The sequence below is a fragment of the Triticum urartu genome, chromosome 6, assembly GCF_003073215.2.
Source record: "Triticum urartu cultivar G1812 chromosome 6, Tu2.1, whole genome shotgun sequence".
In the NCBI taxonomy this organism is placed as follows: Eukaryota; Viridiplantae; Streptophyta; class Magnoliopsida; order Poales; family Poaceae; genus Triticum; species Triticum urartu.
In genome coordinates, this window is record NC_053027.1 from 81,544,448 (window position 1) to 81,555,023 (window position 10,576).

General features: G+C 46.3%; 2 protein-coding genes across 2 annotated transcripts; one reads left to right on the forward strand and one right to left on the reverse strand.

Moving 5' to 3' along the window:
- The first annotated feature begins 1,475 nt into the window (after nt 1-1,475).
- LOC125513912 lies at nt 1,476-5,532 on the forward strand. Its single transcript, XM_048679122.1, has 6 exons — nt 1,476-1,804; nt 2,602-2,686; nt 2,773-3,688; nt 4,334-4,495; nt 4,576-4,777; nt 5,258-5,532. Exons 3-6 carry the CDS (start codon nt 3,101-3,103, stop codon nt 5,317-5,319), a joined length of 1,014 nt encoding a protein of 337 aa, XP_048535079.1. The 5' UTR covers nt 1,476-1,804; nt 2,602-2,686; nt 2,773-3,100; the 3' UTR covers nt 5,320-5,532.
- Nucleotides 5,533-7,194: 1,662 nt separating this feature from the next.
- Nucleotides 7,195-9,201, reverse strand: LOC125516583. Its single transcript, XM_048681970.1, has 3 exons — nt 9,159-9,201; nt 7,847-8,886; nt 7,195-7,716 (listed from the first exon to the last, which is right to left on the reverse strand). The coding sequence occupies exons 1-3, from the start codon at nt 9,199-9,201 to the stop codon at nt 7,195-7,197; spliced, it is 1,605 nt and encodes a 534-aa protein (XP_048537927.1).
- Between the last annotated feature and the right edge of the window lie 1,375 nt (nt 9,202-10,576).

Consider the following 10,576-nt stretch of genomic DNA (forward strand, 5'->3'; position numbering starts at 1 on the left):
TGTGGTCTCGCAGACATTTGTATGTGCTAAAGATTCTTCTATAAAGTCTGTTCAAATACAAAACAAATATGCCAAAAAACAAAAAACTACTAAAATTAGCAGTACCGAGTGGAGAACAGTTAGCAGCAGCGCGGTAGTAGCAGTAGCGTGCACAGGAGAAGCGCGCTATAGCTATTATCAGTAGCGAGTTTCCATTAAGCGCGCTGCTGCTACACTTGTGTAGCAGTAGCGCTGGTGAGCACGCGCTACTGCTACGTGTTAGCTGTAACGCCTTATTAGTAGCGCCGGTCACCGCGCTACTGATACACCTAAAACCCGCGTTGCTGCTAGCCTTTTCCCTAGTAGTGTTCGTTGCCAACGCCGCCGGCCATTTTTTCCGATAAAATGGATACATAGATAGTTCTAGCGTACACAGATAAAAGAAAAGACCACTACTCGTCGCTTTCTGACTCCGACTCGGTAATGTCCTCCTCCGACGTCTGAATGCAGGCGTCAGCATGCTGCTTGTCTTTAAAGTCCCAACCCGACATTTCTCGTAGCTTTAGTTTCAATTGAACGGCCTGCTTTCGCGAACACTTGTCCTCCCGATAGGCGGCTTGCTCCGTCCTCCTCGCGTGCCTCTCCAACCTCCTTTGCTTGTAGAACTGGCACTCGTCGACGATGTCCCGCGGGAAGTGTTCGCGCCACACCACCATGGCTTCCACGTCCATCTCGGCGATGGCGAGGCGACGTTGCTGCCTCCGGTGGACACGACGATCCTCGTCGGTGAAAAGCCGCGGGAGAGGCATCAGATCCTGCGCCCGCTGGCTCGACACGTCAGGAAAATTCATATCCCGACGAGGCCTCAGGGAGGCGCCACGCCGCTGCGTCGTGCGCGCGGGCCGCCTCCTCTGCGGTGTCGAAGGTGCCGAGGATGAGACGTTTCTTGCGAAACCAGATCTCGGAGAAGAAGGCGCCGGAGCGGCGCTCGCGGACTCCGCGAAAATCAGAAGCGCCCAGGCGGCGGATCAGCATGGTGGCGCAGAGGCGAGACGAGTGGGCGGCGGACAACGAGCGGGGCAGAGTCTGGAGGGAGCGCCTTCTTATAACGAGCGCCGACCGCGGCGCGCGCAAACCATTCCTGCACACTAGGCCGCTTTCCCCCGCGCGCGAACCTTTCCCGCGCGCTGGAGCGCTAGCTGGCATAATCTAAAATGCGCACGCGGTCATGAAATGGGTCGGCCCGTTGGGCGCACTGCCGACCCAAAACTAAAAGAGGACAGACGGCGGGCGGACCGCCGACCCAAACAGACAAAAAACGGATAAAAACACCGTCCATTTGAATCGCCTCATTAAAGTTGCTCTAGTGAGACGGCGGCGCACGGGCCACGAGAAGCCCACGAAGGACCAAAGCCCGTGCGCTTCGTAACCACCACCAGGCGGCGAGTTAATTGACAGACATCGCGGTCCCGTGCGCTTCTCATTTCCCCCGCTCCCGCGCGCGCGATTCGTCCCCTTCCCCGCCAAATCCCGCGCCCCCGGCCCAAACCTCCCGCGACCTGCGGCTCGCTGGCCACCTTAAATCCCCAGGCGCCTCCCCCTTCGCCTCCCCTCCTCGCCGCTCGCCTCCCTGCAGCCCCCAGAACCTCCTCGGTCCACGCCGCCGGCGGCCCCCCGGGAGCATGTCTCACCGGGAGAAGCCCGCACCGGCAGCGGTAAGGGCGGATCGTCAAGCCCTAGCGCCGCCGCCTCCGCGTCGCGTCCCGATGCTGCCGAGCTACTGGGTTCACCTTACCCCCGGCGGCAGCTCTACACCGAACCCGCGGTGAGGATCTGAGCAATCCTCCATTCCATGGCTGTTTATAGATGGCACTGTCGATCATGTTAGAGTAACCGTAGATGTGGTTATTAATCCACTATGGATTAGATGCCACTGATCAAATTCTGCTAACGAGAAGAGAAATTAACACTGCATCAGAACGTAACCGCTGGTTGTGTTGCATTCATTTTGGCTCGTGCCTGCCTAACCAACATCGTCTCATCTGTACTAGATGCCACTGTCGATCCGTGCTGTCTGAATTGTTCGTTCCATCCACCATTAGTTGACTGTTCATTGTGCTGTGCTAGCAACATCAAGTAGTAATAGCTAGATTACCAAATGATACACGATGCTGATCTGTGCCAGTTATTACTTATTGCTCGTACGAAATGATAAACCATGCAGATGCATCTGGTTTTGATCTAGCAGACTGTGTGTACCATGTTCTCCTATCGCATCATTACTTTCTCCTGCTATCTTGCTCACAAAAATCATTACATATTTGAACCATGTGAGAAGTGACGAAGTATTAAGCGGGCATATGCATCCAATGAAGCTGACCAGCCGTAGCTATCTTCTTGCTAAGCACTGGAGTGCACCATGTCAGTAACTCCACGTCAGCTATGTGCTTAGTTGGTCCATGGAGAACATGTTTGAAGAATTTGTGTGTAGAATATGTTTGAATCTTTTTATTCTTACTTGACTCATGTTGAAGACTTTGTAATGCATTACTCCACTAGGAACTGGGAATCCTTTGGACATGTTAATCTCTTATTGTAACAATGGTTTGCTCCTGTTGATAGGCAAATGGAGTCAACCACTGAGTCATCTTGCTCTCTCACTGCTGTTGGTGGCCGGAGCAAAGTAGCAACCGACTGTCGAGTTGAGGTGATGCGACCCTAATTCCACATATTTTCTCTCATCTCTCTCTCTCTCTCTCTTGGTCCCTGCTCATTATTTTCTGGCTCCTGCAGAACCGCTGTGCTGCCCGCAACCGCAACCAGTTTGAAGGAATGCGGAAGAAGGCTGTGGTGACCAGTGAGGACCGCATCAGTGAACTCCCAGATGTGCTCCTCCACCATGTGCTCTCCTTGTTGCCGGTGCATGAGGCCGTGCAGACATCTGTGCTGGCCCGCCGGTGGCGATACCTCTGGAAGCACATACCTGTCCTGCGCCTCCTAGGTCCCAACAAGAAGAGGTTCACCAGCGCCGAGGATTTCGACAAGTTTGTGAACCATCTCATTTCCCTCCGTGGCCATTTACCTCTTGTCAGCTGCGAGATCCAAGCCTATCCAACCAGTGATGATTATGCTGGTGAACCTGATGAACCCTTGCCAAACATATACTTTGATTCGTGGATCCAATATGCTCTATTGCAAGGTTCAGGTTCTCAAAATCATCGGTGATGATGTGGGAGCGGAAACTGAGCTCATCGTGCCTCTCATCTCCCAGCACCTGAGGAGCCTGGAAGTTCATCATGTTCTGGTGGAAAAGGATTTTGTTGATTTTTCAAGCTGTCCAATGTTAGAAGAACTGAAGATGCAGCACTGTGGCCTTTGGGTGTGCAAGATGTCGTTTCCATCGCTAAAGCGTTTGTGGCTTACTGAATGCAACTTCCCTGAGGCGTATCGTGTTTGTATTTCTGCACCCAGTCTTGTTTCACTGCGTCTGCATGACAGTGGAGGCAAGACTCCTTTGCTTGAAAGCATGCCATTGCTTGATACAGCGTCCCTTGACCTTTCTGGTCGATGCAATGATAAGTGTCGGGGTTGTGGTGGTGATCCAAGCTGTGAAGGTTGTCATGGTTATCCTGCTGGGAGTTATCATAGTGTCCTTTTGAATACTTTGTCCAATGCTGTAAATTTGGAGTTGAAAGATCAACCTGAAGTGGTATGCTTTGCTTTCACTTCTTCTGTATCTTCTTTTCCTGTCATTTGCAACCCACAGTTTCTCTTATAAACCAATATCTCTATTGATTGTTAGACATGCATAAACGCGTACTTAAATAACCTGGTACTTCCTTTAATTAGTTTCTAATGACATACATTTTTATTAGTTTCTGTTGATTAGGATAAATTATCTTACACTGCTGATTATACCTGCATTTTCTTACAGCATTGCAGTTTTGAAATGTTAGGCTGAGTACTTGTCAATTTCTTATATCCATGTTTAGATGCAGAAAAACTTAGACATAATGGGTTATGAACACTTCTCATTGCATGTCAAAACTACACTTTTAAGGCACTAACTGTTGTAGTACTTTGTCCAGTCAAGCCCTTATAGTGTTGTTTTCTTGATACGATCCCTCAACTAATTATTTTTATTGAAGTGCACCTTTAGATCATTGGGTTTAATTAAATGGATGCATGATTATACAAATTGGATAGTTTAGAGACTTGAGGTGTAATTCTGTGATCTTTCTTTTTATTTGTGAATTTAAAATATCTGCCCAGAGTTTCTAGTAAACTCAATTATTTTCCTTTAAAATCTTGAAAACTTAATTTCTGATTTCTTGTACTTGTGCAATTTGTCCAGTATATCTACAAAAGGGATTTGGAATGTTGCCCCATATTTGGCAGATTGAAGACTCTTTTACTCGACATGTGGTGCAGGGCTACTGACCTGCATGCACTAGTTTGCATTCTGCAGCACACGCCAGTTCTTGAAAAGCTCACTCTCCAGCTTCGTAGCGACTGGGTAGATTCTCTGGACCACTCTACTAATGAATAGATCATGTGTATTTTATTGATCTTACTAAAATGGCTTGTGTCCTGCAGAATTTGTTAAGTGCAGCCCGAGGTGAAAGAAAACATGTTCGAATAGAGCAATCATTTTCATGTGTGCATCTTCAGGAAGTCAGCATTGAATGTGAAGAGAAACTAAGGGTCAAGGATAAGGTCAACCAAATTGTGAAGATCATGACTAGAAATGGCGTACTTACTGAGAACATCAGTTTCAAGAAGATCCCAAGGCCAGAAGGTTGTAAGCTAACTTATTGGTGTTCTTCATGCTTCATACTCCTTGCTTTTGTACATCAGTTGCTCTCTGCTTTGCTTTTATGCTCCTATTACTGGCTTCCATTTTAATATGAATCTCCTATTGTTGACTGTTTTAGTTTTGTATGGAATTTGTGACCAATTTGCTTATCAGAGAATCTCTTGTTCTCGCATAATAAAACTGGGCAAACCAACATGTCAGCCGCAACTCTTAACTGAAAGCTGAGTCTTTTTAGTATTGAGGTCTGTCAATGGTACACTTGGAAGTCTATGTACTTGGATAATTAAACAAAAGTTTCAGCTAACCTCCTGGTCTATGTTCTCTGATAAATACATTCATGTTATGTTAGTTCTCTCTGTTTCAAAAAAAATAATCCTGTCCAGTCAACCAGAAATTCCTATTGAATTAATGAAGGTATCAATCATAAAATCAAACTGATGTTTTGTTTTCAATTTTGTGCAGTCTATCATCTTGTGTGTGTATCACCTAGGGCCTTTGATCCCTACTGGTCCGGTGAAGACTAAATTGGTGTGTTGAACCAGTGATAAAAATTGTTTCAAGCCTTGTGTTGTTTTGTCCAAACCTTTTTAACAGTGGCCCTGTGCTGGCAGCTGGTACAACTCAGGAAACAGTTTCCAGTTGGGTAGTATGTTTTTTTTTCTAAGTTAAATTGGGCAGTATGTAAAGATGTTACTGGTGCTATTTATATTTTGTCAGTACTGAAAATTGTGTCGTCAGGACCTTGAGCATTCCAAAAAGTTGCGTGTGTGTGCTTGTTGCCTGTTTGCACAAGAAATGAGATGTTGGCTGAACCAGTAAGAAGGATTAGGTTAACCCTGAACTGTCATCAATACAAACGCCTCCAAGTCACTGCAGTGGAGCCCATTAAAGGTAATAAGGTTGCTTTAGATTTCCAAATTGCACGAACACACTTAGCAGGTGCTTTAGATTTTGATAGAATGGTAGACTCCCAGCCAAACTGTTCTACACTTCTACTACATTTATGCCATTTTTCTCAGGTTCTCAATTTTCACCCTTCTTGGCTTGTATGTTTCCCTTTTCACTCTTAATTTTGTCACTTCTATGTTTGTGCATTTTATTTATCTATCCATACATTGCTGCATTTGCTTGCCTTGGCACTACATGAATGTGTGCATTTATTCTTGCTCCATCAGAATCCTCTACATGCTCTTGTTACTTTACACATATGTGGAAAACCAAAGAGATGAAATTTGGAAAGAAAAACTATACACAACAAAAACGAATTTCAATTAATCATTAACATTCTCTCTGTTTCAAAGTACAGGAGAGGTTTGAGTTAGCATAGTCTCCAAAACTGACCATTCTTAACCAACCTTAGTCGACAGTGATCAAACTCAAAAAAATAGACAGTGATAAATTTCCAAATTCTCAAGCCAGTAACAACCCAGAGAAGTGTTCACCCAAGTAGTACTGGAGAGATCTGTGCTTCATCATGTGATGCCATTTGCCGGCGTGGTCGCCGCCCGCAACCTCCATGCCGGTGAGCGTTGCGAAACACTTCTCCTTGGGATCATTGCAGCAGCGGCAGCCGCAGCAGCCCCTGCCTTGGCGGCGGTTCGTCATCCTGAAGAGCTTGGCGACGTAGTACTGGTGGTTGCCCAGGTGATGCAGGTTCACTTGAATTTGCCCACACTCATGATTCTGTAGGCAAATGAGTGCCCCAGTCAGAACTCTTGAAATTATACCTAGATCACTTGGCTACAGATAAACACCACCAATCTATCACAAACAAGTTTCAATGACACTAGCGTTGAGTTCCCAAACAAATTATGCTTTGTGGATCCTCCTGGCTATATGTGTTATCTTTGACGTACAGAGCAATGACACTAGTGATTTGAGCTATTGCTATAACAACTACGTGGCCACGATAGTTTTCATCTTGCTGTATGGCGAGGTTTTCTAGCTTTTGCTTCAGTTAAGTTTGGATATTTAAAGAATAGCTGCTGTAATAATCTGCCCGACCTGAGGCTCCATAATTCCAAAACACAAAATCTACTAGTAGGTTTCTTTTGTAAGAAGGCAACCATGTTGCTTTCCCTTACCATCAACGTAAGAACGCAATGCATTACCCCACTATTATTTCCACACTGGTACGCATAAAGACAGGTGACCATGTCAGCTTGTTCCAACACATCAAGCGCACTTGGTTCTAACCTCTAAACGGAGCCGCGTATCTATGAACTTATCCTAAAGGAAGCATTCACAAATGCCAGAATACTCAGAAAATTTACTAAATATTTCCTCCATTAGCCAACAGTTCACATAGCTTCAATTTAAGAGGAAGCAAGAGTACAAGCGCAATAACTACTGAAATTACTGAGTTCAGAGGGCTTACAAACAGCATTTTTTTTTTCCAATTACGACAGGAAGCGAACCATAGCAGGCAAAGACATCCCCAATTCTTCAATGATCTGCACGTGCTCATCAGCGTTCCATGGATATCTCGATGGGCACTTCATCTTGGGATCCAAGTCACCACAGTGCAGACACACCTTCCTGTCATGCAGGGATATCTCTGCCATATTAACTGCATGTTTTATGACACACCTGATGAATCGCACAAAGATGTCGTCTGCTTGGAAGCCGTAGATGGTGAGCTTAACCAGGTTCTTGTGCTTGAAATCAGGGGCATGTGGCTTCCACTCCATGTCTGCCTTTTCACAGTAACCATTTCTCTCCTGATACTCTTTGTTTCTCATCACCCTATTGCACCAATGTTCCCATACCGTGATGCACATCTCTTTTAGGGACAGTGCAGCTTCAAGAATAAACATTGTCCAAGCTAAATCACATCCTTCAGGAAGATTATCCAGATTGAAACGCTGTAGTTTGTTGAGCACAGGCTTGAGCAGCTTCGGGCTTTCTGGCAGAACCCAAATCTGGGAAACAAGAAACAATTTACAAACTGTGAGTGCAAGTTGCATAAATCACATTCTCAAGCGGCGGAGAAGACCAACTTAAGCTACTATTGTCATTTACATATATATAATTCAAATGATTAATCAGTACCTTTTCACTTTGAAAATCCAGATGCAGATCGCTTATGGAAGGAACATTACCAAGGAGCTGGCTTAACTGAAGAGTCCTAGTCGATCGGCGGCCCGTTTTAGCAAGCCACAACTTTGAAAGCTGTGGTACAAAACCAAAATACAGGGGATCTTTATGAGAGTTGAACCAATTGTTATAGCTCACCTGTTGGAGTTTTGGTAGACATGCCAGCTCAACTATCTCAAATTTCCCAACCTCGACCTTGAGCTCAGTAAGCTGATCATGTTCTACCCGCAGCACGGAATTCTTCCCCGAGTCGCAGTGGGTCAGATGCAAAGACTCCAAGAGCTTGCAAGCGCTGAGGATATTGGGTATGTCCGGTTCAGCAAACCTCATGTTGCGCAGACGCAGGCGCCTGAGGCCAGCGAACGCATCCGGGCAAGCACCGAGAAAACCATTGAACTTCTTGGCATGGTCGAGAAGATCGGCAGGAGAGCACTCCAAATAAGCCTTCTCTGTCAAGATCTGAAACTCAGCCGCATCAACCTTCTGCGTTGCCATGGCGCGGGCGACGGATTCGCCAATCATGTAAGAATCACGTTGCGTCAGGATGAATCTGATTTGGAGCTTGCTGATGGTGATCTCCGGGCTCCTTGTGCGCAAGATGTTATCCGTCACATGAGCCATGGCACTGTTGATTCTGAAAAATTCAGCGGGGTCGAAAATACGAGCACTGTCATGGTGGCCTGGAACGGAACTGCAGCTCAGGAAGAACCGCGAGAGCATGGTGATGAGCTTCATCATTCGCCTCGAGAGGACGCAGGCCCTTACTGCGTCCAGCGTGTCCGCCCTCTCCAGAATGTTGAGCAGAAGGTCGTTGGGCAGCTCGCTAAGCCTGTCTCCGTCTTCTTCCGCACTGCCGGCGGCGTCTTTGTTGCGAGTTGCTTGCTGTGCTGCGTTTACCCGGAACAACGGATAATCGGCCCTTTTAGGAAGAACCTTTCCTTTCGTGTGAAGTACGTATGTACAAATACCAATCAGGCACAACAGTAATAACAGTACTTACATTGCGACGTCTGCGACGACGTCTTTTCTTTGTCATGGCTGATCGGACCAACAACTAGGCTTCTTGATGATCCGGCTGCACTGCACTATTTGGATCGACCTTACTGGATCTGCCCCTGTTCGAATCCCTCCTCCTCCTCTGCTTAATTAGGCCGGCCGGCGCAAGAAAGCAGACTAATCGCCGGCGAAAGTAAAATCAGGGACGCAAACGTATTCGATCTTGTCTGTTTAATAGCATCCGACGGCCGTGGCCGATCAAGTAAAATACTGTAGTCCGTATCTGCCTCTTCTTCCTCCCCATCCTTTTCCATCCCTGTCCACGGGAAGGAAACCCTAGATCAGTCAGACCGGGGTCATCTCTGCGAGAACTTTGAAGCCGAGGCACGATCAGAGCGCTCCTTGCGTTTGGACGACACGGGGAAGAAGTAGATGGAGGCCAAGCGCAGGCGTTTGGACGACTTCTCGAAGAAGCAGATGGAGGCCAAGCGCAGGAAAGAAGAGGCAGATACGAACTATTTTACTAGTATGATCAAGGAGATGGAGGAGGATAAGAAGGACGGTAGATACAGGAAGGAGAGGCCGCCGTCAAGTATTATCAAGTACCATGGTAATTGAAGTTTAGCATTCCTTCGACCTTCACTCTCCTTGCTTGCTATTGTAGTGATTATTTTATTTCCTTCCTTGTTATTTTTTCATCTGTTCGACAAACATAAATCAAGTTTATGCCACCATATCTGACGATGATTTCTACTTGTCTGAAAGTTTTCTTGGAGAAATTATGGGGATGGGACAGACTGCTAGCAAAAGATCGTTCCATTTTGTGCTCTGACTATATAGCACCTACCTTGAGGAGTATAACCGTCGCAACATTGCCGCAGTTGGAAGCATGGCTGCTCTCACTGAGACTGTAAGTACCCCCCCCCCCCCCCCCCCCCCCCCCCCCCCCCCCCCCCCCCCCCCTCTCTCTGGCAACCCGTTTACCAAACCACCAATCACATCCTGCTCCTTTTAATTTTTACTTGGGCTGTGTTGTATGCTAACGTAAATTTTGATGATTGTCTGATGGTTTGAAGCAGTGTATCAGCAAGGAAAAGCAACTTGTGTCTGAGTGGACGTACCGGACGAAATCTCAAAAGCCGATGATCTTACCGACGAGGAAAGCAATCATCCTGAGTTGCCTGATCCACAAGCGTGCACACGCACTTTGCAGCATTTCTGATGTTTCCAAAGCTGCTTTATTTGTAAGTTCCTCACCTGGCAGCAATGCCCCAAACTTTTTTGCTTGCATTTGACCATGAAATGTTATGTGGTCCTTTCTCTGCATCCTAATTACCTAATGTTACTGACACAGACAACTAGCTTCAGTGAAAAGAGGGAAAACATCCTATCTGGTTTCATTTTAGTCAAAACATTGCTAAAGTATTTGTTTACTGTGTTGGAGTAGGGAGTAGCTGCAAGACAGTAAATGTATCCTGGTTCGTCAATTCTTATTGTTTCCTTTGTGATTCATGTGGGTAGGTTGGACTGGCACTATCCAACATGGTGCATAGACCTTAATTAAACTAATACTTGAGATATTTGGGTACATTATAGAGGAGGCATGGTTTTCAATTTCAGTTTTCGGAAAATTTCAGCACCAACCGGAATCACCGAAAATCCAGTGATTTCAATTTGCATTTCGGCCAA